Here is a 26,960-nt window from a genome sequence, read left to right on the forward strand (position 1 = left end):
ACATGAATAGCTAAAGGAATCTTGAGACAGAAGAACAAAGCTGGAGGCATTGCACTTCCTGATTTCAAATTATATTACAAAGCTGTAGTAATTGAAACAGTACAGTATTGGCATAAAAACAGACACATAGATTAATGGAACAGAATAGAGAGCCAGAAATAAACCCATGCATATGTGGTCAATTAGTTTTTACAAAGGAACCAAGAATATACAATGGGGAAAGGATAGTCTCTTCAGTAAATGGTGTTGAGAACACCAGACAGCCAAATGCAAAAGAATGAAACTGTACCCCTGTCTTACACCATACACAAAAATCAACTCTAAATGGACTAAAGACTTGAACATAAGACCTGAAACCATAAAACTCATAAAAGAAGACATAGGGGAAAATATTCTTGACATTGGCCTTGGCAATGATTTTTTGGATTTGGCACTAAAAGCAAAGGCAACAAAAACAGGGCTTCCCTGGTGGCGCAGTGGTTGAGAGTCTGCCTGCCGATGCAGGGGACATGGGTTCATGCCCTGGTCCGGGAAGATCCCACATGCCACAGAGCGGCTGGGCCCGTGAGCCATGGCCACTGAGCCTGCGCATCCAGAGCCTGTGCTCCGCAACGGGAGAGGCCGCAACAGTGAGAGGCCCGTGTACCGCAAAAACAAACAAACAAACAAACAAAAAAAACAAGTGGGACTACATCAAACTAAAAAGCTTCTTCACAGCAAAGGAAACTGCCAACAAAATGAAAAGGCAATCTATGGAATGGGAAAAAGTATTTGCAAACCACACATTTGATAGGGGGTTACTACCCAAAATACACAAAGAACACATACAACTCAACAGCAGAGAAAACCAAATAACCCAATTAAAAAACGGGCAGAAAACCTGAAAAGACATTTTTCCAAGACATAAATGATCAACAGGTATCTGAAAAGGTGCTCAACATCTCTAATCATCAGCGGAATGCAAATCAAAACCACAGTGAGCTATCACCTCACACTTGTTAAAATGGCTATTATCAAAAAGACAAGGAACAAGTGCTGGCAATAACTTGGAGAAAAGGGAACCTTATACACCACTGATGGGAGTGTAAACTGATGCGACCACTATGGAAAACAGTATGGAGGGTCCTCAAAAAATTAAAACTAGAACTACCATATGATCCAGCAATCCCACTCCTGTGTATATATCCAACGGAAATGAAATCACCATCTTGAAGAGATATCTGTACTCTCATCTTGATTACAGTGTTATTCACAGTAGCCAAGATATGGAAACAACCTAAGTATCCAACTGTGGATGAATGGATAAAGAAAATGTGATATACCTATATGTAATGAAATATTATTCAACATTTAAAAAGAAGGAAATCCTGCCATTTGCGACAAACTGGATGAACCAGCAGGGCCTTATGCTAAGTGAAATAAGCCAGATAAAGAAAGACAAATAGTGCATGGTATCACTTACATGTAGAATCTTTAAAAAAAAAAAAAAGGTGAACTCACAGAAACAGAGAGTAGAATGGTAGGTGTCATGGCCTGAGGGTGAGCGAAATAGGGAGAGCCTAGTAAAAGGGTACAAACTTTCAGTTATTAAAGGAATGAGGTCTGAGGATCTAATATATAACATGGTGACTATAGTTCATAACACTTTATTGTATAATTGAAATATGCTAAGAGAGTAGAACTTAAGTGCCCCCACCAAAAAAAAGAAAAAAAAAAGACTAAATATGTAAAGGGTAAATATGTAAGGTAAGGGATGTATTAATTAACTCAGTGGAGGAAATCCTTTCACAAATTATACGTTTATCAAATCATCATGTTGTACACTTTAAATATCTTACAACTTTATTTGTCAATTATACCTCAATAAATCTGAAAAAAAATCTCTTAACTCAAAAAAAGGAGAAGAAAGCCTAATTACGAAGCATAATTCTTTCCTCATTCTCCATAAAGCTACAGGAAATTGTGGATGGGTTAACTCAAGCTTATTAGTTTCTGACTCAACTACATTAGAAAAAACTCCCTGCTAATCATTCAGCCATCTCTTAAAGCTGGGTAAGGAAGCTTCATAACTAACTGCATAACTCAGCGCTCATATATAGACCACAGCTGGTGCAGAGTCAGAAGCACGGGTGGACCTTTCTAACCCTGAGCCGGCAATGACAACGGTAATGTCACCCACTCAGCTCTCTAAGAGCCAGCAGAGCGACCATCAGACCCCTGGCACACCAGAAATGCAGAATACGAATGCCAAATGCTTTCCTCTTCATTTTTTTTTTTACTGTTGCCTTTAAGGCCTGAAAGGCCACTGGAATGACCTAAGGAATATCTTGTCCAGGGCCTGACACTGATACCTCACAAACCATAGCCACAACTTTCTCATTCTTAGGGGAATAACTGAGCGTTGTCTTTCTGCCATTTCCTATCCTTGGCATTATTTTGCTTCTGATGGTTGCATTTTTACCAACGTCTTTTAAAGTTTGTGAGTTCCTATGGTAGCTTAAGTGAAAAGATACTTTACAAATGCGGTCAGAATAATTACAGCTATGTTAAAAAACATTTCCTTTTCCTCGACTAAATCCATGGACCTGCTTTCCATGAAGTAAAAGAGAACAGGAGCAGAAGGTTGCTCTATTTTCCACACCCAGTGTCAAGGATATTATCCCCTTTGTCTTCTTCTATGAATTTTATCCTTTTTGGAAACAAAACACAATTGTCCCATCTTCTATCTAGTCTTGTAAAACACCTTAAATTATCCCAAAATTTAAGGGGTAAGTTCTTCCACAGCACGACACAAAATTATCCATGATGAGATTTTTTTTAAAAAATCACCCTCGAAAAAAATAAAAAATCACCCTCGGACTTCCCTGGTGGCGCAGTGGTTGGGAATCCGCCTGCCAATGCAGGGGACACGGTCCCTGGTCCAGGAGGATCCCACATGCCAGAGAGCAACTAAGCCCATACGCCACAACTATACTGAGCCTGCGCTCCACAGCCCGCGAGCCACAACTACTGAACCCGCGTGCCAAAACTACCAAAGCCTGCGCGCCCTAGAGCCCGTGCCACAACTGAGCCCACATGCTGCAACTACTGAAGCCCACGTGCCTAGAGCCTGTGCTCCACAACAAGAGAAGCCACCGCACCTCAACGAAGAGCAGCCCCCTCCCGCTGTAACTAGAGAAAGCCCACACGCAGCAACAAAGACCCAACGCAGCCAAAAGAAATAAATAAAAAAAATTTTAAAAATCACCCTCAAAACCAGTCCGTATTATTCTTCATAAAGACTAACTATTTAGAAGGTTTTTTCTCCCCACTGTACTAGCAGCCTTGGCTAGGCATGTGGGGCAGATGATACTATATAAAAGCATCCCAGCCAAGTCCAAACTGAGCTGCAGAGGCAGAACCTTGGGTCTGTGGCCCCTGTGGGCATCCGTCCACACACACTGAGATGCAGGTGCGCTTTTGTGTCTCTTATTTGCAAGAGGAAGAAGGCCTCTGGGCAAGCAAGAGTGAGGAAAGAGGAAATGAGGAAAACGGAGGGATGTTCTGGGGTCTTTCCCACCCCTGCCCAAGCCAGGGTACGGGTTTCACACCTGAGTGGAGACCAGGCTGAAAGCTGAAGGACGGTCTTCATGAAAGGACTGGTGAAACTCCAGATGCCTGCAGTGCTATGCCTCAGACAGAAGTGCCAAACAGCTGCAGAGAGCCACAGCCCTCACCTCCCTCTGCCACAGACCAAGAGCAGCCGGAGAGCAGTCACGGAAGACCCCAGGACCTGGGGAGGGATCCCGAACCCACAGGGCCGGAGGACTGGAGCACGGCAGTGGCATGGCCCCCCACTTCAATTGCTAGGCAGCAGAGCTGTCCCTGCCCACGTGCCCGGGGGCTCCAGGAAGTAACTGAGAAGATGGAGGAAAGGGGTGCCGAGGTCCCGGGGGAGCGGTTAGAAGTCACGGAGACTCAGGCAGGGATGTGAGTGTAACTGCATTTGTGCTCCCAGAGGGCACAGCCTGGTGGATGTGGGCAGTTTAGTACCATATCTCTGCACCCTCCTCTCCTAAGAAATGAGACTCTTTGTCCCCTATAAGCCGTTAGTCACTGTTGGTCTCACCCTGACCTCCTGTCCCAGCTGCGCTCGTCGTACTTTTCTCCTGGTCCCTTGTTTACCGACCCGCCTTAAGCCCTGAAGATGTGTCCCACTATCACCTTTCAGAGATTGAAAATAATTCTCTGACAGCCAGCCTGGGGCCCTGCTATTGCTAACGGTCTTCCCTGCTGCTGCCTGCTGAAGACACCAGGTATTGCTTGGCCTTAAAATAACTGGAATCCCGTTCCGGCTGCTCAGTCTGACCTCCCGCACCTCCTCCACCATGTGACCATGTCCTTCCACCACCAGCACTTTCGGGTCCCTGCAGACCCCAGAGCACCGTTAAGTGGTCCACACCCGGATGTGCTCCAGAGCAGCTTGTTCACAGTGAGCTGTCCACAGACATTGTTTAACTAAGGGGACCAAACACTGAAAATGTGTCCTGCACAATCCTATCAGTGACTAATTACAGTCACTTCGCCAGGAAAACCAAAGTGAAAATAATTGATGATCTCTTTTTGGACATGAAGGCAGATTATATTATAGGAGATCCTCAGGAGAAATCTAGGGGACAGAAATGGGACAGAAATCAGCTGGCAGCAGCTGTGTCAGTCTCCCTTTGCGTGGGAACAGAGGGTAATGTTGGTTCTGACCATCGCTGGACCGCCCCATTTCCTGCGTGTCCACGCTGAGGGAAAATGAGTCTGTCTACTCATTCCCTTGTGAGAGCCCTCTTTGCACTATAATCCTGTGCTCTTTGATATTTAAGCTTCCCATAAAAAGATAAGGGAGAAGCTTCTCTTTTGTTATAGGCAGATGTCACCACGGGCCTCAAGTTCCACCCAGGGGTAATAACAGAAAGAGTCTTTACTGGAAGAACAGTGGGGCGACCAGCCATCCTGGTTTGCCCTGGACTGAACAGGTTTTCAGAACGGGCGACTTTGATTTTTTAAACCAGGACAATCCGGGCTTTGCCTGGAACAGAGGGATTTCCTGGGACACAGAAATCGGAGTGCTAAAACTGGGAAAGTTCCAGGCAAACTGGCAAGAGTTGGTCACCCTAGAAGATGGGCCAGTGGAGCCAATGGAGATTGAATATTTAAAGCCACTGAAAGCCCCCATCGTCCGTCCCCAACTCCAAGGGAGCCTGGGCCTGGGGGCTCAGGACATGTGACCACTGCAGATCCCTGTCTGGACCCGAAGGCTGGGAGCAGTGAAGGTAGTCCTAAACTAAGGACTGCTTGGGCCCTATCTCCGTCATTAAGTGTATGTACTATAAAGCTCACCCCATACTGGAAAAGAAAGAATCATATTGTGTTCTGGCAGTGCCTAAAACCCTAGTCTCTGACTTTTTTTAATTGCACAACCCCAATAAAAAATAACTGCACGTCCTACTATAGCAGAGGCGGCTGGCTGACAACAGGGGTGGTGTGAAGTTGGTGCTGTGCAGTAGCTGCCCAGTCAGGGATACACTTCCCCGCCTCCTGGGATCTTAGTGGGGCTACTTCTTGCCAATGGAAAGTAAGTGAAATGAAATACGTCACTTCTGAGCCAGATGGCTAAGCAGCTGGTGTGCCAAGCTCCCTTCACCCCACGCACTGGTTGCATGGAGAGAATGCTGAGGACCCGGATGGGGACAAAACCCTTAGATGGAAAAAGCCTTGGTCCCTACATGACCATGTGAAAGGGCACCTAACCAGGAGCACCCACATAGGACTTGACGTGAGCAAGAAAAACGGTAAACTTCCGTTACATTAAACCACTGGGAATATGGGATTGATCCATTAGCACGGTTAATACATTCGACTGGAAAAGAGTATCATGTACATTATGAAACAAACACAAACTAGAAATTAAAAGATGATATTTTAAGAGTAAATATAAATAGGAGCTCCAATGTTTTCCTCACTCCCACAGCAGAGTCCTTAGTGTGCCCCTCAATGTGTACACATCACTTGGGAAATCTTTGGCCTTAAAACACTTCTGAATATTTCTGCTATTTGATAGATTTCTCGTAAGCACTCAACATGAAACTTTGCTTATGACAATCATGTTCATAGAAAATCTGAACCATTTCCCATAGGGGAAAACCAGGACAGCCGGAGGACACCTCTAATGCCATGCTTAGAGTATGACAACTTTTAAAAATAAAACACAGACAAGGCAACTTAAAGGAGGTTTCCCCCGTTCAAGATTTTTGCTGCTCCTTTTTCTTCTTTTGTTTTGGTGACTTGTTCTGAAACACCACCAGTCGGTTGCACACCTCCATGAGCTACCTGCACTATTAACAGAGACCCAGACTTGGTCTGCTGGCTTTTGACCCTAAGAAGTGTTTTGGATTATTACATTGGCTGGAGGGTCAGAGCAACAGGTTAATATGCTCAGAAAAGGCTTGGGGATGAGAGGTTGCTGGAGCTAATCCTTTTATATAGACCTGTAACTATCTAAATTGTCCCTTGTCAAGTAACCCTCTGGGACACGGGAGGGAGGCTGCTGCTAATGGCAGGAGGGCATGAAATCTAACTAGCACTTCAGTGGTACTGCTGATAAGGAACAGGATGGGGAGATGAGGGAGTGAGGCTGGCAGCTCATCCAAATTCTAGCTGCCTCTCGTCCCCTGACTACCTGAGAATCACCCAGCTTGTGTGACAGAAGCTGTTTGGTGGTGGTGTGGACTAAATGTTTGTCGCTCCAAAACTTACATGCTGAAGCCCTAACCCCTCAGTGAGGCTGTATTTGGAGTGAGGAAGTAATTAAGGTTACATGAGATCAGAAGTGTGGAGCCCTGATCCAATAGGATTGGTGCCCTTATAAGAAGAAACACCAGAGAGCTCTCTGACACCTGCCAGACTGACTGACTCTGACTCTCTCTCCCTCCCTCTCTCTCTCCTCTCCCTCTCTCCCTCTCCCACCCCTCCACCAAGGAAAGGCCATGTGAGGACACATTAAGCCAAGAGAAGAAAGCTCTCACCAGAAATAGAATCAGCCAGAACCTTGATCTTAGACTTGCAGCCTCCAAAACTGTGAAAAATAAATATCTGTCATTGAAGCCACCCAGTCTATGGCATTTTGTTTCAGTGGCCCCAGCTGACTCATACAAGGTGGGCTTTAGAGGAGGGTGGAGTTTGAAGACTCATCGTTTAGTCACTCTCTCATCTTGGAGAACCCAAGCCCTTTATAACTCAGTGAAAAAGTACATCTTGGGATTTCAGCTAATGCCTAAGATCGGTACACTTGTAATAAGAATGGAGATGTGTTTATTGTCTCTCTATTATTTATCATTTTTGTACTTACTACAAAAGTAGGTGACTCACATTACTATAATCCTGGTGCTGCAGAATATTTGAAAAATTACTCTATTGTGAATTTTCCTTTTCTCCATAGGTTTTAGGCATGTATTATGGTCAACAGTTTTAATTTCAGGATTCAAAGTGACTATAAGGAGTTAGTAAATGGCAAAAAAAAAAAAAAAAAGGAAGAAGAAAAAGAAGAACTCTAGTAGAGTAAGAAAAGGCTAACATTTCTAAAGAGTTCTCAGATTCATGATGATTGGGTTTACTTGTGCCTTGTGGCAGGTTAATTCTGGAACAGGAACTTAATGATTCAGCATTAAGCAAATAGAGTACATACAAGAAAGAAGTAAGAGGCAATTCTTCTACCTCGCCCAGAACTGATGGAACCATTGTTGGGATACTAGGTACATTTCTAGGCCCCAGGTTTAGAAATAATATGAAAAATTTTAGTCTAAAGAGAACAACCAAATTTTTTAATGATTGAAAAAAGAAGCTGAATTTCTGCTACCTAGCCTCAAAATACAGCAGATGAAAGACATTTAATAATGGTCCTCAAGTGTATGAAAAAGAGTGAGGTCATCAGCAGCTATTCTTCTCTTCCGGTGAGGACAGAATCAGAGGAAATATATTTAAATTACAACAAGATCAATTTATTACTTGGATCTACTTTTTAAATTTATAAAAGCCTTTAATCTAAAGGGATCAAGGTGCTCAAATTAGACTAGATAGAATTTTCTAACCTTAGCAATACCATGAAGAAATGGCCCTCCGTGAAATTATAGCTGCTATTTTCATAATTTCAAAGAGTGTATTCTGGCAAAAGACTGCAAAACTCTAGAAAGAGTCACCTCTAATGCCCTCCCTGGAGGAAGGGAAGAGGAAGTGAATGGGGCCTCTAGAGAAGGGGCCCTGGCTCCATAATGATCCTCGCTGCTTGACAGGTAAGTATCCAACTTGAGGCGACCCTCAGACAGGAAACAGGGACTTCAGGGGTGGTCAGAGGGACCTTGAAATGGTTGCTATGAGATGTCAAATTCCGCCCAAAGAAAGGATTAGTCATAACAGCGGGCTTCTTGACTACGCTTAGGGCAAAGCAGCAGGAGAAAGAGTAGGGGAAGAGGCAGCGTTTCTGTTACTCATGAGGCCATAAGATCTTCAAGGGAGGCTGAAGGGACTCAACGCTTTGGTGCAGAAGAGCCAGAAAAGAAAGTGCATTCCCTCTTGGTGATTTGCAGAGCTCAAGGGAGCCTTCCCTGAAAAAGAGAATAGGTAGCCGAGTAGGCTTTGGAATAAACTGGTTATCCCAGGGGCTCCTGCCCTAACTACCTCAGATAAAGTCGAAATGGCTTCATCAGCCACGAATCTTCTCTGATCTGGCCAAGTTCATCGTAAACCTTCGAACCTAAGGCAAGAACTGGGCTAGTGCCCTGGAATGTCCAAGAAGAAATTCAGAGAAGGGAGTAGGACCATTCCCATCCACCCTTCAGAGAGAACCCAGGACAACTATACTGTGACCTTAAAGGTATTTTATGGCTCCAAATCCCCCACCCCACCCTAATATTGGCTATTATTTTTTAACCCCTCTCTGTTCTGCCATGATTAATCAAACAAAACACATTTAACAAGGAAATTGGATTTGGATACTTATAAACAGCAACTTAAGAGAAATATTTGGAAATGATGTCCAGCTTTATTCCCAGGACAAGAGGCGTCCAGATGCAGAAAAGGAAGGAGAGAGCAGTAACTCGAAAGAAAATCAAATCTGTGAAAACTATGTGAACGAACATAGAACCAGAAGTGACCCAAGAATCTAGCCCGCTGGAAATCCAACACTCCCCAACAAAGTCTCAGAACATGAAAGACAAAGTGAGAAGATGCAGAATTTCCTCCTGCGATCATTTGTATGAATAGTATGGTATCTCCCAAACTCCAAACATTAATCTATTACTGTCAAAAATTTAGCTTCTCCATATATCTCTTATTATTTTTGTATGAATCAACTTCTTTTTGACTCAGACAAATTCGGAAAAATGAAATTGTTCCCACTTGCGGTAGTGATGTAAGAGTGTAACTTTCTAAATAAAAGATAAGTATAAAAATAAATACCATGAAAACAGAAAGTTGTCAGATTCTTATTAGATGCTATTGATTGCTGGAGACTCTGAGCATGAGACCCTTCCTCTGCTGAATGGGGGGAAATGGGTGTCCAGATGATGTCGAGAACACATCCCAAGGACTTCCTGCTAAACATGGCAGATTGAACCCGTGTTTGTTTCTTCTCCCTCCTGAAACCTCACTAAAATGCCAGTAAAGGAATAAAAAATAGATAGAAAGTCTTCAAGAACAGAGAGAACGGGAGCAGACACAGCAGTGGAAGAGAGATGGTAGCAAATTTCTGAAGGAAAACCAGCACAAGGGGAACCATAGCTGAGTTGGCAGAGTGCGGAAAGCTGAAGCTACGTGCCTATAGGAGGAAGAAGCAGTGAAGACTGAGACAAGGAATTCCCCGGCAGCACAGTGGCTAGCACTCCGCACTGTCACTGGCGAGGGCCCGGGTTCAGTCCCTTGTGGGGGAACTTATATCCCACAAGCCACGCAGCACGGCAAATAAAAAAAAAGACTGAGACAATTCTTATCCCAGAACCCAAGAGGCTCAGCAACTGGGGCCCAGGTCCCTTGGAGGCCAAAGGCTGAAACAGAAGAACTAGTTGAAAGACTGTAGAAGGAGGCCTTTGGCTCTGCTCCACCTCTGAGCCCCACCCTACTCCTCCATCAGAGGAGATGGGAGGATTATTGTCTGGAGAAACTGAACCAGAGAATCTCTGGGGGCTCCAAGAACAATGGAGCGTGAGGGTAAAATTCTGTACTGATCATAGTGCGAATTCACATACTGCAGAGTGGAAGAAGCTTCCTTCCTTCGCCCACCACACTGTCAGACTACTAGAAGGCAGGCCTAATATACCCACCCTCCTCCCTCACCCTTCACTCCCTCCTCCCTCACAGGGGAGTTAAGGGTTTTTTTCCTAGAGGAAGTTAAGGGTCCCATAAAGATGACCTACAGATGCCATCATCTGGGGTCCCCCCAGAAGAAGGCTGCCCCTGATCCATCACCCTTCAGTGAAGCTGCCTTCTCAGTAAGCCCCATCTCTGCACACAGAGCCCCCAGTTCTCTCCCTAGTGCCTCTTTCTTTTTTTTTTTTTTTTTTTTTTGCAGTACGTGGGCCTCTCACTGTTGTGGCCTCTCCCATTGCAGAGCACAGGCTCCGGACGCGCAGGCTCAGCGGCCATGGCTCACGGGCCCAGCCGCTCCGCGGCATGTGGGATCCTCCCGGACCAGGGCACGAACCCATGTCCCCTGCATCGGCAGGCGGACTCTCAACCACTGCGCCACCAGGGAAGCCCTAGTGCCTCTTTCTTAAATTGCACAGATAGCCAATCAAGAATGACCTGACATTTGAGTAAAGCCTCTAGGGTCTCTTTTGCTCAGATCTCTTTGCTGGACCCTTGTTTTCTTGGCCTCATCACGCTGGAGGGCTCTAGGTTCAGTCCTTGGTCCTCTCCTCTTTTTGACCTATACCCACGCCCTTAAAGATGTCATCCAGTGTCCTGGCTTTAAATGGTTTTCATGTGCCAATGACTCCTGAATTTATATTTCCAGTTCAGATCTCCCTGCTAAAATGCAGACTGGTATATCCAACTGTCTACTCTCTATCTCTGCTTGGATGTGTAAGCAACAATGTATTAGCCAGTTTATGATGCAATAACAAACGATCCAAATAGCTTAGTAGAGCACAGTGTCTAGAGCCTCTCCTTAGCTATAGCGTTAAGTCCCATCTCCTGGTCTTCCCCCCAAAACTGCTCTTCCTGCAGCCCTCTCTGACTCAGTTAATCACCATTCCATCCTTCAGGATGCTCAGGCCAAAAATCTGAAAGCTGTTCCTGACTCTTCTCACACTCCATATTTGTTGAAATCCTATTGGCTCTACCCTTAAAATATATACAGAATCTGCTGTATCTCATACGTCATCTGCTATCTTCCTGGTTCAAGTCGCCATCATCCCTCACCCGAATTTTTGCAGTAGCTTCCTAACTGAATTTTCTGCTTCTACCAATGCGCCCAGTCTATTCTCTGCAAAACAGACAAAGTGATCCTTTTAAAATACAAGATCATGTTACTCCTCTGCTTAAAACCCTGTAACAACTTTCCACTTCACTTAGAGAAAAAGCCAAAGTCCTTACACTGGCCTTCAAGGCCCTGCCTGGTCTGGTCATCCATTACCTTTCTGACTTTCCCTCCTACCACTCTCTGCCAGCTTCCTCTCTCAGCTACACTAACTTCTTTGCTAACCCACCAGTCACATTTCCACTTAAAGTCCTTGCATTGGTTACTTCCTCTATCTCAAGAGCATCTTCCCTACATGGCCACATGGTTAATTCCTTCACCTGCTTCAAGTCTTTGTTCAAGTGCCACCTTCACAGTAGGGACTACACTGACCACTCTGTTTAAACTGCAACCCACTCTAGCTCACCCCCCAGCAGCCCTCCCCCACGTCTCTATGTAATGCTGTCGTTTTTGTTGTATAGCTTAACACCACCCTCTTACACAATATCTTATTTTCTTATGGTATTATCTGCTTATTGTGTATCTTCTGTCTTCCTTGGCTATAAGATAAACTTCAAGAGGGCAAGGATCTTTGTTGGAGTTGTTCACTACTATCTCCCAACAGTGCCTAATACATAGAGGTGCTCAAAAAACACTTAACAGGTGAATAACAAATAAAAATTAAAGGCAAAGGCCAAAATAGTAAAGTAAGAAGGAACTTGGAAGAAACAGAAATGATAAAGGAAGATTTTTTTTTAAAAAATCATTAAAATCCTCAGAAGAGAATAAACTGCATCTATGAGACAAGAAAGGAATGATATAACAGCAGCAGCAAGAAGAACTAAAGAACAATCAAAGGATAAAAATTAATTCTTAGGAATTAAATTCATATTTGAATTTTTTAAAAAATCAGTAAAAAGTTGGAAGTTCAAGAAATTCCCTGAAAGAACAAAAGTCCAAGAAGATGAAAAACTCAAGATGAAAGAAAACTAAAGATCAGTCCAGGAGGTCAACTTACAACTAATATATATTTTAAGAATGAGGGACAGGGCTTCCCTGGTGGCTCAGTGGTTAAGGATCTGCCTGCCAGTGCAGGGGAAACGGGTTTGAGCCCTGGTCCGGGAAGATCCCACATGCCACAGAGCAACAAAGTCCGTGTGCCACAACTACTGAGCCTGCACTCTAGAGCCCGTGAGCCACAACTACTGAGCCTGCATGCTGCAGCTACTAAAGCCCACACGTCTAGGGCCTGTGCTCCGCAACAAGAGAAACCACCGCAATGAGAAGCCCGCGCACCACAATGAACAGTAGCCCTCACTCACTGCAACTAGAGAAAGCCCGTGCGCAGCAATGAAGATCCAACACAGCCAAAAATAAATAAATAAATGAATCTATTTTAAAAAAAAAGAATGAGGGACTTCCCTGGTGGTCCAGTTGTTAAGACTCCCACTCCCAGTGCAGCGAGCCCTGGTTCGATCCATGGTCAGGGAACTAGATCCCATATGCATGCTGCAACTAAGAGTTCGAATGCCACAACTAAGGAGCCTGAATGCCGCAACTAAGGAGCTGGCGAGCTGCAACTAAGTAGCCCACCTGCTGCAACTAAGACCCAGCACAACCAAATAAATAAATAAATAAATATTTTTAAATAAATAAATAAAATAAAATAAATAAAAGATCCTACAGGCCACAACGAAGATCCCACATGCTGCAACTAAGATCCGGTGCAGCCAAATAAATAAATAAATATTTTTAAAAAGAATAAAAGAACAGAGAAAATTAGAAGACAAAATTTAGGGGTAAACAATATTTTAAAATATTCTAGAACAAAAGGGTATGAGTTTTCAGGCTGTGAAAAAAACTCCTCTAGGGTTCAGCATAGTGCAGAAAAATGCCTGAGCCAGCACAGCACTGTAACACCTCAGGCCGGGGATCAGGGGAAGACCCTAAAGCTTCTACAGTTTCCAAACAAAGCATCAGAACAGCACAGAACACCTCAACAACAGCAGTGGAAATTAGATAATAATGAATACAATGTTTTCGAAATTCTGAGGGTAAGGATTTCAACAGAGAAACAGAGGCATATTCAGAAGTGTCAAGACCTACCATTCCCCTTCTCTCAGAAAGTGTCTGGAGGATGTGCTCCACCAAAACGAGAGAGAAAAACCAAAACATAGGATAATATGAAATCCAGGAAACCGGTGATCCAAATCAGTAGGGTGTAAGGGAAATTCCTAGGATGATGACAGGAAGTTGTGGGATGACAGCTACGTAACAGATCTAAAGTGCAACCTCCAGATTGGAGAAGAAATATGGAAGACTAAAGCACAAATGACTCCAAGGAAAAAACAAGTGGTATTACTAGCTTACTTAATGTATTTAAATGTACTGAGAGGAAATTTTCAGTTCTGCTGAAGATTCAGAGATGAAACTAAGCAAACAAACAAAGAGGCAATTATTAACCCCATGTAAAGCAAAAAAACTACACAAGAAGGAAATGTAACCATAGTATACTACTTGATTCAGCTTTGAACATTATTTACTTAATCACAACAACATAAACATTGATTTAACTCAACAAAGTGATATAACTTTTCTGGAAGGATGAAGTGAGGAAAAGAGGAAACAGAGGAGCATGAAATTTTTTCTGCCATAAAAGGAAGTCAATTGATAATGTCTAAAATTTGTGAATCAATAAATAGCAGTGAACACAAAGTATTTAGAAATATGGAAATAAATACCAAAAGTAGTAGTCAAAAGGAGTGCCAATGGCTGTCTCTGGGGATGGATTGGGGATAAGGAGAATTACTTGTTGTTATAAGGTTTGTAACCTCACTTTATTTTCAGACTACATACATGTATTACCCTGATAAAAATAAATATTTGGGGATGTCGGACATACCAGCACCAAATCAATACTTTCCACTTGATATAACACAAAGATTCAAAGACAGTGGAAATGACTTTCTCATCATGTGGTCCAATGTTATTTAAAATCATACCTTGGGGGACTTCCCTGGTGGCACAGTGGTTAAGAATCCGCCTGCCAATGCAGGGGGACACGGGTTTGAGACCTGGCCCAGGAAGATCCCACATGCTGTGGAGCAACTAAGCCCATGTGCCACAACAACTGAGCCTGCACTCTAGAGCCCGCAGGCCACAACTACTAAGCCCGCATGCCACAACTACTGAAGCCCTCGCACCTAGAGCTTGTGCTCCACAACAAGAGAAGCCACTGCAATGAGAAGTCCGCACACTGCAAAGAAGAGTAGCCCCTGCTCTCTACAACTAGAGAAAGCCCGCGCACAGCAACAAAGACCAAATGCAACCCAAAATAAATAAATAAACAAAAATATTTTTTAATTAAAAAAATAAAATAAAATCATACCTTGGGCATAAAGTTTCAGCCAAGTTAGATGAATAAGCTCTAGAGATCTGTTATACAACATTGTACCTCTAGTCAACAGTAATATATTATACCCTCAACATTTTGTTAACAGGGTAGAGCTCAAGTTACACATTCTTACCACATTTTAAAACATGTTGAAACATGCCTCTGCACCTCTTAAAGTTATCTCTTGTACTACCAGTGGTGTTCATCACACTTTCAAGCCTAGGGAAATAGTGTGTGCCATCCTCCTTGGAGCAATTAGATGGACAAGAGACCAATGTTCACAGTTCAAGGGCCATGTCTGACCCAAACTAATTCAAGACATAATAAAAAAACTGAGTAATTCCATAATCATTAAAGAAATCAAATCTCATAGTTTAATTTTTTTTCACAAGAAAAACATCTGGTCTAGATCATTTTATAGGTAAATTCTAACAACTTTGAAGGAACACACTCTTCCAATCTTATTAAAACTCTGAGAAAATAATTCTCTAATTCATTCTGTGAGGCTAACATAATCTTGATATCAAAATGAGCAAGGACCATACGAAAAAAGAAAAATTATAGTCCAACCTCACTCAAGAACAAACATGAAAAATCCCAAACTATTAACAAAAGAACCAAGCAATGTATAAATGGTGATATGTGCAATGTTTTTAAAAGCACCGGGTTTGGGGGATTAAATGTAAAGGGAGCCCTAGCATCTTGCATCAGGCAAATTCGTGGTGTTTATAGTGGAACATTCTGTGTGGATCTGAAAAGGCAAGGAGCACAAGATGTTAAAAAAAAAAAACAACTATGAATACACATGAAATAGGAAGCTTTCTCATTATTATAGGTTTCTGATTTTAGGAAATGGGTTATTGGCAGAGGATAACACTGACCTACCTCTGTTTTGAAGTGGAGAGGAAGAAGTAAAGATTTCAGATAGAAAATTGATAGCATAACTATTCCAACATGAGGCTACTGAACTCTCAGGGAGCCCCTTCCAGGCTCTTGGACCAAACTGCCACACTTAGAGACATATAGCAATCCCCCCTAAGATCCCAGCCTTTTCTGTAAATGTATCCTCTGAATTTGTAATATAGGTGGGTAGAAACTCCATGCACTGCCTACTTCAAACCTCAAGGATCATGAGAAGGGTCTTGGCCAGGAAGAGTGGTTTGTTATAATGGCATTATCTTCTCTGCGTATCTTTCCTCTAATTAGGAATTGTGTGTATGTGGCAGATCCATACCCCTGAAGGGAAAAGCATTACTCACTGTGCATGAAACATTCTCTCAAACTCTGGTGACCCAGAGACTGCTGGGGGTGTGACTTTGTATTTTGATCTCGCCTTTCCTGCCTGCAAAGCGAAATAACCTGCAAGTAAAGAGGAACGAACATTAAACATGTGGCACATCATTATTCATTAGTAAAATGCAAGTTTAAACCACAGTTAGATACACTACATACCTATTTAAATTTCTAAAATTAAAAAGACAGATCATACCAACTAGAAAAGACAGACAGACAAGTGAAGATACAAAATCAACTGGAATTCTCACACACTGCTGGTGGGAATGTAAAATGATACAACTAACTTCGGAAAACCATTTGGAAGGAATTTTTTAGTTAGATATACATTGACCATATGATTCAGTCATTCCACAACTAGAATTTTCCCATGAGAAATTAAGTCATACATCCATAAAAACACCCGTCCACAAATGTTTACAACAGCTTTATTTGTAATAGCCAAAAATTAGGAACAACTCCCTGATGGTTAAGATTATATGTCAACTAGGCTATCCATGGTGCCCAGTTGTTTGGTCAAACACCAGTCTAGATGTTGCTGTGAAGGTATTTTTTAGAGGTGATTAACATTTCCATCAGTAGACTTTGAGTAAAGCAGATGACCCTCCATATTGTGGGTGGGCCTCACCCAATCAGTTGAAGGCCTTAAGAAAAAAGTCTGAGGTCCCCCAAAGAGGAAGAGATTTTTGCCTCCCTTTGGACCCAAGACTGCAACATCAATTCTTGTTGGAATTTCCAGTCTTGCAATCCACCCTGCAAATGCCAGACTCACCAGCCCCAACTATTATATGAGCCAATTTCTTAAAATAGATATGTGAGAGTGTGTATGTGTGTGTGTGTGTGTGTATCCTATTGGTTCTGTTTCTCTGGAGAACGCCAACTAACACAAATGTCTATCAACAGTGAGTGGATAAATAATTTGTGCTTTGTCCATACAACAGGATACTATTCAACAGTAAAAAGGAATGAACTATTAATAAATGAAGCAACATGGATGAATCTCAGAATAATTATGCAGAATGAGGTGTGTGCAGATGGTGTCACCTGGAACTTGAGCAGCTGCACGAGGGGTATCGGAGGTCTGACAATGGCCAAGGACAAACTAAGAGGGCAGAAGTCCAGGAGTGTATTCCACACAGCCAGCCAAAAAAGCTTTAAGGTTAAAAATAAAGCAAAACCAGTTACCACTAATCTTAAGATAAACATTGTGAATGATGAAAAAGATAACTGAGTGAATAAAGCTTTCGTAGATATACAAAAGGAACTTGCACACTTCTCAAAAGGCCTTTCTCTTGAACCTCTGCAGAAACAGCTGATTCTTCAGCAGTGTCATGAAAACGAACCAGTTAATGCTGATGAAGCTACAAGATGAATGGCTCAGTTGTAATACACTGGTGATGCATCGAATTCCCCCAAAAGACCAATAAGTTAAATGTTTTATACAAAAATTTATGCTAAATGAAAGAGGCAAGACCCCCCAAAAAGTATTACTGTATAAGTTTATTTGTATAAAATTCTCAGAAATGCAAGTGAATCTACAGTGACATAAAGTAGATCAGTGGTTGCCTGGACGTGAGGAAGGACAGGAAGGGGGGGTCACAAGAAAACTTGGGGATGATGGCTCCCTGCAGGACTCAGCTTCCCTATTATGAAATGATTATGACTTTCTTCTGCATCTGCTGCATGGAAAATACATTAGATTATGAAACCCCAATGCCTGGGATCACCTGCCTCTGATCATCAGTTCTGTGACCCTCTTTCACTTTCAGACCCACACCTCCTCCTCTGTAAATAGTTCTCACCTCCTGTCCTTATCTCCCTCGTTTTACCCCGTAGTTAACTTCTGGGGTCTATTATTTCCCTTCAGATTATTTCTTCCAGTTTCAGTTTCTCACAGTTTCTCTCCAACACTGTTCTGGTCGCCCTTATTTTAGTACCTTGATACCCATTTCCTACTTGCTAATGTTTTACAAATAATTTCCTTTTCCACACCAAGTTTGCAGCTTCAGTCTCTCACTGTGTGACAGTATTAGGGGCCATGTGTTTCCTCCTGAATCATGGTACTATCTCCCCTCCAACAAGAAGTCAGTAAATACTGAACCTGGTCGAGTAAGCCTCTCACAGCCGGCTACTTTCCTTCCCCTTCATTCCCCTCTGCTGCAAATGAAGTGTTGGTCCTGATTTAGAAGCTACAGCTGAACATCTAAGTGTGGACTGGCCTCTTTCTCGTTCAAGCTGTAGTCATATCACTGAAGTCTGGGAGAGTAGAGTGAAGATAAGTGTGGGATTAGGCACTGACGGTTTCCAACCCTCGGCTAAGTCTTTTCAAGGCAGCATAAAGCTGGAGAGGCCAGTGGCTCACGGCCTCAGCTGGAGCCAAAGAGGAGGTCTATCTATGGAGGGGAAAAGTGGGGCTTGGCCACCCTGGACCCTGCTGCTACCACTGCTTCTAACGTGCTCCGCAGCCTCAGAGAACACACCGGGCAACGCTTCTGGTTTTCACGATAAAATGGAAACGACGAAAGATGTGTGCTCCTAGATCTTTCTATTGGCAACGGCGCCAGAACCTAGAGCTTCAAAATTCAGGCGAATAAGTGAAAGCTTTGCAGGGCTGGCTTCTTCTGGTTGTTCATTGCACCTGGTCAGCATCTGTGAGGAATGAGCTTCAGTAAATGGAAGACCCCGCCCACCTCCAGCCCCAGGAAGGAGTACTCAGTTGCATCAGCTCCAGTTCCAAGGAGTCTCAGGTCAGGGGCCTCAGCGGGACACGTGTGCTGGGGAAAGTGAATCAAGACCCCTCATCCTGCCCCCACTCTCAGCCCAGCCACAGCTGGGCTTCTTCACCGCAAGGCTGCCTCTCAATCCACCAGAAGCTTCTCTCTGTGGGGAAGCAGCCAAGGACTGGAAGTGACTGTGCTGAACACCAACCCTGGGCCAGGCACCATGGTGGGCACTTCCTACCCAGTGTCCTGTTTAACCCTCTTTCATGAGGACACTGAAGGACAGATTTTCCCGGCCAAGGGCACCCAGCTTGTAAGTGGCTGGACCAGAAGATACAAGTCTGTTTTCAAGCCTTGAGTTGCTTCTACTATAGCACAGGGCGTCTCACCTCTGTAAACACCAGACTTTCGCTAAAGCAGCGAATTCTGGTTCTTAATGCCAACTCCCTCTCTCTCTCTCTCTCCCCTATCTATCACCAACCACCATTGGCCCCGTCTCCCCTTCCCAACTCAGCTGCCTGAACTTCAGACTGCAATTCACACCAGCCCTTGCACCCACCAGCAAACAGAACCTCTCTGTGGGGATGGCAGAGGCTATGCCAGCCTGGGGCAACCGTGGAGCTGCCCCTGTGCTCTCTGCAGGGCCAGGAGGTGGGCACACACGGGGTGGACCGTGCCTACGTGTAGAGGGTCAACACAAGGCGTTTCAGACCCAAGTGCTGCTTTAGTTGGCTATAAGCATCCTGCTTTACTCCAGAAAAGACGGTAAATCAAACCACAAAACATGTGTTTTAAGGTATAATGTTTTCATAAACTCACAAAACAGACTGGCTAGCAAGTCTGCCATTGAGTGTGTGTGCAGACTCTTTATCTATCCTAAACCGTGGTGCCCCGTGCTTGGGCCGAGACGTCCGCTGCTCTGCCCCGTTTCCTGGTACAAGCACACTGGGAAAATAAAGAAACACGTGTTCTTCATAAGTCGTGCTCACCAGAGCTCAGACCCCTTTTTCCCATTTTGCATGTTAAGGAAGCACATGCCTGAGATAATATGAATTGAGCAAAAGCGACCCCAGAGGAGAAGAAGCCTCTATTTAACCAGGCAATCAGGATACTGAATAATCCTAGTGGGAAGGCACTTTAAAATTTAGAATGAATTACTTAATCTGAAGCTCATATTTTTGCAGGAGACTTTTTTTTTAACTTGATAATCATACCTGCCATACCCAGCTTATTTAAGAAACACACAGTAATTAAAAGATCGGGGTTCAAGAAATCACAGCCATGATTTATAAGCAGGTACAATGTTACCTTTGGAACACTCCAGATTAATATTTATAGCCCACTTCCCCCAGGTTACCGCATTTCTAATGCTCACTCGAACTGGGCTGTGGGTTGTAACTACAGATATGCAGAATCTCTGGGCTCAAAGGCCCATGGCATCCCCACTGGAAGAACTAATCCCTGGAATGTTCCAAATCTCTGCCTGTCCCCAGGGAAGGGGGCACCGATGACCCTGAGCACAGCGTGCTCTGCAAAGCCCACGGACCACCAGCAAGTGAGTAGAAACCCCAAAACGCTCCCTCCCTCCCTCTCCCCCCCCCACACACACACCCCGGGACGCTTACTTTGCTGACAGGCAGAGAGGACAGAGAGAGCAGCCATCTTTCATGTGGAAAGTTCTGGTTCACAGGACTATTCGCAGAAATCGAGGGGAAGATAACAAAGGCACTTTCGACTTGGCAAGGCTGACCTTCCTTATAAGGCGAACAGAGCTGAGAAAGGAGAGAGAAAAAAAAAGGGAGGTTCAAGCGGCTGCGTGACCTTTGCCCTGGAACAGGAATCAGAGAGGCAGGCGGGTCCAGGCTGTCTGTCAAAGATCTTCACCTGGATCGGGCACAGCTTCCCCGACCCGCTTCAGATCTCCTCAAGCTCCGACCTGACCTGCGGGGTTAGCCCTCCAGCCTCAGCGCCTGCGGCTAACCCGTCTCAGCCAGTTCGAAAACAATTCCCTCTCCTTCTCTTCCAAAGTCTGGACTCCTTAGTCCCCTGCCTGGCTCCAAGGCCTTGATGAGACCTTTCCCACCTCCCATGGGAAAAGAGAGGCGATGGAAGATTTTATTTAACCCCACTGAGATTAACATGCTAATTTAAGCCGATTCTAACTTTATTCCCTAGTAAATGGAAGATCTAGGATTTGAACCCGTGTCCAGCATATTCCAACAGTGCCCTAAGCCCCCTGCCAGGCTTCCTCCCACTGTCACCCCAACTCTCCCATCATCGTGGTGACCATAACTTTTTTTAGTTGAGATATAATTGACATATAGCATTGTTTTAGTTTCAGATGTACAACATAATGACTTGATATATGTATATATTGCAAAATGAGCACCACAATAAGTTTAGGTTAACACCCATCACCTCACATAATTACAGTTTTTTTCTTGTGCTGAGAACTTTTTTGTGTGTGTGGTACGCGGGCCTCTCACTGCTGTGGCCTCTCCCGCTGCGGAGCACACGCTCCAGATGCGCAGGCTCAGCGGCCATGGCTCACGGGCCCAGCCGCTCCGTTGCATGTGGGATCTTCCCGGACTGGGGCACGAACCCGTGTCCTCTGCATCGGCAGGTGGACTCTCAACCACTGTGCCACCAGGGAAGCCCTAGTAAAATGTTTTTAAAAGGTTTATATTCCCTATATAAACTCAAAAAAACTATAAGAGTTTGTGAGAGTTTAGCTTATTAATCAGTGTTTGTTACCAAAATTATACTCTGGATAAGGCAAACCAGAGAAAAGTTTGGTAATATAAAAACAACCCCAAACCATGTGAAAGAACTGTTGTTATGAAATGTAAACTCTAAATGTAACTATTTCTGAATAATTTTGGTGACAGATGAAAAGATATATATATAACTATAGACATGTTCTCTCAGACCAGTTGCATCCCCCCCAATTATTCCCTGACTTCACCCTCTGTGTTCTATCCCTGTCCCTCCAAAAAACGACAGCTTGTTGTCCTGGTTTCCACTGGTACTACGGCAAGCCGTCTCTGCTGCCAACAGGCCTGGCCACAGAGAGACAGAAAACACACCACCTGCCCGAGGATGCCCAGAAACCGTCAGTGATCACAATTATCAAGGACCATAATACTCCTGATTGAAAACTAGCCCAGAAAAGGGTTTCCACGTGCCTAGTGTTTATTTCATTCTCTTGCTGGAAGTCCTGACCAATTGAAAACACCTTAACAACGCAGCAAACAAAGCTCAGATTAACCAAACTTGAGAAAATATGCCCCAGCCTACATGTTGCAAAAATTCAGGGAATTGCAGCGGTCCTGCAGAACATTTTCTCCCCCTTCAGAAGCTGGAGCACTTTGCTCTGTGACCCTGGGTGTGGAAATCAAGCTACAGAGCGCTAAGGCATTTCCTACATTGGGGAGCCCTTTGCCCTGGGATGGGCAGGGCACAGGGCAGAGGATTACAGGTTACACCAAGCCTCAGGCAGAAACTGACAGCCATCCAACACCAGGAATGTCCCATCCAGGCTCAAAGGCAGAGACAAAAGGGGAGCAGAAAGGAGAGGAAACTAAAGATGAGTCCCCAGGGTAGTGTAGTGAGAAGAGCACAAGCTTTGAGCTAGTGATCTAGGCTCACGTCCCTGTATGGTGTTGGCGAGTCGCTAAACATCCCCTGACCTGTTTTCTCAAAGGGAAATAATAGGACCAACCACACAGGGTCCATCTGATGACAATGAAATAACACGCGGGATGCAAACAGCACAGAACGGGGCACGTGGCAGGGCGTCCACGAGGTCTCTCTGCCGCCCCCTCCATGCCCTCAGGCCTGGTGGACGCAGAAGAGACAAGATCTATTTGTAGGGAAGGGCCCGGTACAAAGCAGCAATGATCACAGGATGCTGTTATAATTTCCCAGAATGGAAACAGAGCACTTGAATTGCTTCAGAACGGCTCTTGACAGTAATAGGTCTGAACCTGAGTTGTCTTAAGTGTACAAAAGGCTTGGGAGAGGATAAAGTAAAGCAGGATCTAGGGACCGGGGAGGGGAATTAGAAATTCTTGTTGACAAGCCCCAGCCCACGCAGCCCTACACACACACACACGCACACACACACACACATGTGCACACATACATAAACACACTCACGTACAGATTCACACACATTCCTACACACTCACATTCTCATAAATACGCACACTAACACACATATATTCACACACTCATACACATACACACACACACACACACACACACACACACACACACATTCTACCCTCATGTCTCCAAAGGGGATTTGTAAACTGAATGTTTGGACCTCAAGGCACATATTCTTACAAAAATAACATTATAAATGGTGGCCATGTTCTCAGGTGGCTTCACGGTAAAGAAAATTGTAACCCATAAGTGAGGTAACATGCTGCATACTGGCAGTTGAACGAGAGGAATTAACACTTCATTTGCCTCTTTGCTTAATCATTAGTAAATTTTTTTAAACCAAATAGTATTTGAAATGAAGCACTTTTAAAAGAGGGCTGTTGGCAAAAACTCCCTGCCCACCCCCCCATGGAGAGAAGCCAGGCTCCCTGTGGGCCATGCTCAGAGCTGGATTCATATATACTTTCTGGGACCACAGCAGCAAAAGGCAGGAGGACCCTGGGCCCAGAGGGCTGAGACACCCTGGACGGACCTCAGTCTGACAGGGGCTCTGATGTCCACCACCCCAGCTCCCAATTCCACTCAACAGAAGGGAAGTTTCGAGCACTGTGCCAGGCCCCATGCAGAAATGTCTCAACTAATCTGCCTAATCAACAATGAAGCAAATGTTTTATTCCCATTGTTCAGATGGAGAAACGGAGGCTCAGGGGTTAGTGACTGGCCCAAGGTCAGTATAGCCCAGCCCTGCTGCTCCCAAAGCCCTTGTGCTTAACTTTGGCTGTACACTGAAATCACCCGGGGGTCACTAAAAATACTGGCGCTTAGCTTTCCCCACCAAAAGCAATTCTGATTTAATTGATCTCAGGTTCGACCCAGGCACCTGAACTTTTTAAAAACTCCCCAGATGATTCTAGTGCACAGTCAAGGTAGAGAACCACCGTCTTAACCAGTGTCTCTCAGTGAGGTCCTCACCACCTGCCACCATCACCTGAGGTGATATAAACACGCAGATTTCTAGGCCTCATTCGGGATCTGTTTTTGAACATCAGTTTCATGTTGGTTAAGCAACCACAGGCTCATATAACTCACACAACACTGCTCTAAAGTTGTAAATTATTCTCAGTTTACAGGTAAGGACACTGCGACCCAGAGAGCTTTGGGAAGCTGGTCTAGTCGCACCATCTCACTGCTTCCCAAAGAGGAACGATCACACACCATCTTGGGGTGCGGTTGGGGGAATGAAGCAGCTGGTGGAAGCCAAAGTGGGTGTCCTTGGAGCCCGGGAAGGAAGAGGAATGGGTATGGCAGGTTCTGCAGTGGCAGGAGGGAAGAGGTGAGGGTGGGAGGAACGGGATCCTGGGGGCCTCAGGGTGCAGCCCGGGAGAAATGGAGGGAGATTTCCACGGCAGGACTTTGGGGGTGCCTGGGTGGAGGAAGGAGGAAAAGACAGACACAGGAGAGAAATCGAGGCTGAGGTGGGGGAGAAGGGGTGCTCCGAGGTCTCAGTAGAGAGCAGTCTGGCTGGAGCCGGTGTCCCAGCTAATTCCTCATCAGATCCACCAGTACTTGCCCGCTAACTGGTTTTGATGTCCATCGAGACTTGGCAGTTCTCACTTTAGAATCACCAAAGGCGCTTTTGAAATAGACACGAATTTAACTGAGAAATCTCTTGGATTTTGTGACATCAGCACGGCCAGCTACTGCCTCCGAAAACTTACTGAGATTTCTACACACGAAAGGAAGAGAGCTCGCCTCCTCTGAACTAAAACACGACGTTTCTCTTTGGCTTGTCCTTAAGGCGTAAATGTTAGTTCGTCTCTCGTGCGTTGCCCGGTCCCTTCACTAGGCATCCTATCCTATGTAGGTGGGACAGAAATCTAGCATGCAGAGGGTGCAGTGTGATTGGGCTACTTCAGAAAAAGGGGGGACTGTGGCTTCCCCTCCTGTCTCTCTGGGGCTTGTTAAAGCCTAGGAAAGGGCAGCTATTCCCCCTCTCGATGAGAAAACACAAAAGGTCGCAGATTAAGAGCAAACAGTTAAAAGCAGCTCGGCCTTTGAAATGTGGCACTAAATCTGCCACGGGGCTGACACGCCAAACCATGGTAATTGCCTCACAGCCCAGCCTGGGCCAACATGACTCACAAGACACCCATCTATCAGATCGAAGGCCCAGTCATGTCCTGCAGAAGAAGAAATATAACAAAATAAATTAGGAGCTTGGGATTAAAAGACACACACTACTATATATAAAATAGATAAATGACAAGGACCTACTGTATAGCACAGGGAACTATATTCAATACCTTGTAATAACCTATAATGGAAAAGAATCTGAAAAAGAATATATATATATATATACACACACACACACACACACACACACACATACCTACATACATATATATAGTATACATATTTCTGGGTAACTGGCCACGTCCAATTCACAAGCCTGTCCCCGAGTTAATATCCCTAAAGCCTGTGTCTATCATTGTTTAGGAGTGATGGGTGAGGGGTAGGCTTGTATTTTGTAGATAATCCAGGTCTTGTGTTTCGCCTGTAGTCAACAGCCAACGCCATGAAGTCAGATGAGCCACAAGCATGGGGTTGCTACTTTTAAACTGGAAAGAAGAGACGCTGAGGTTAACAGGATATTATCACTATAACGGGAGAGAAAGACATCTCTCACAGTAGTCAGCTGCCACAGGGTCCCACATGCTAGTGGATCACCCCCAAAGAGGAAAACCCTAGCGTGACACGAACCTAGGCATGAAGGCCTATGACTGCTTTGTTCTGCTACCTTAGCAAGAGGATAAGGAATTTCAAAGATTGGATGCCTGGTTTTCACTTTCCTTTTCTCTTCCTTTCTTTCTTCTTGTTTATCCCTCCTGCTTTACCTTAGATTGTGTCTGGTTCTCGCCTTTGTTGCTGGGACTTCGTTAGCAAAGCATCCTCGGGATTTCAGTCTCTGGCAGTTTCTGGGACCAGAATTTTAGACAAAACAGCTTCCTCCGCCCTCTGCGTCTCCCACCTCCATGATCCGATTTCCCATCCCCTTCTCAGAGGACCCATCGGCTTATCATCTCTTTTCATCCCTGATTTGCATTCGGAAGATTCTGAGCCGCCACACATTCAGAGCTGGGCATCATAGCTGAAAGTTTGTCATTTCCATCGAGAGAAGTTATATTTCGTCAAACCACTAGGGGGAGTAAATCCCAGGGTTACCAGAAATCAGGGATTCAGCAACCTTGGGAGGAAGCTGGAGCGTCACCATGGGCCAGCCTCCCGGCTCAGTTAAACTTCCTCCTCCAGCTTTCCACATGCCCTGAGAATGCACATCAGCAAAACTGGAACAAGTCAGTTAACAGACACTGTTTTCCAGAATCATTTCTAAAGGATGCCCTGAAAAATGCCAGGTTTTCAGAAATCAGCATATTGACACTTCCCAGCAAGAGCTTGTGATAGGAACAAAACCCACTGGTGCTTAAATGTAAAATGACCAAAATTTAACCCTTAGTCCTGGTTAAAACTAGACACAAGCCAAACACAGACTCTGCCCTAAAGGCTTATATTCCATTGAGAAACGGTCCAAAACAGGACGCAACACGTCACATTTGGCATCCCTGCAGGAGGTAGTCAGGAATGAGAGGTGAGAAAAGACAAAAGAAGTCCCATTTGGTGGACAAGCAGCCAAGAGAGGAGATTCCATCTTTTTATTTTTATTTTATTTATTTTTTGTGGTACGCGGGCTTCTCACTGTTGTGGCCTCTCCCATTGCGGAGCACAGGCTCCGGACGCACAGGCTCAGCGGCCATGGCTCACGGGCCCAGCCGCTCCGCGGCATGTGGGATCCTCCTGGACCGGGGCATGAACCCATGTCCCCTGCATCGGCAGGCGGACTCTCAACCAC

General features: G+C 44.7%; 1 protein-coding gene and 1 pseudogene across 2 annotated transcripts in view; one reads left to right on the top strand and one right to left on the bottom strand.

The window, feature by feature from the left end:
- Positions 1-26,960, bottom strand: part of MGST2 (microsomal glutathione S-transferase 2) — a gene marked incomplete at its 3' end in the record, with an annotated part of 71,376 nt that overhangs the window by 9,418 nt on the left and 34,998 nt on the right. The window contains 2 exon segments of the mRNA XM_079919673.1: positions 16,133-16,232; positions 20,512-20,658. Of these exon segments, the coding sequence (XP_079775799.1) occupies positions 16,133-16,232; positions 20,512-20,548 (137 nt within the window). The 5' untranslated portion in view covers positions 20,549-20,658.
- On the top strand, positions 16,912-17,777 carry LOC307185430 (ribosomal biogenesis factor-like; annotated as a pseudogene). Its single transcript has one exon. The product of its transcript is annotated as a ribosomal biogenesis factor-like (transcript).

Source organism: Stenella coeruleoalba, assembly GCF_951394435.1.
Source record: "Stenella coeruleoalba genome assembly, chromosome: 4".
NCBI classification, from domain to species: domain Eukaryota; kingdom Metazoa; phylum Chordata; class Mammalia; order Artiodactyla; family Delphinidae; genus Stenella; species Stenella coeruleoalba.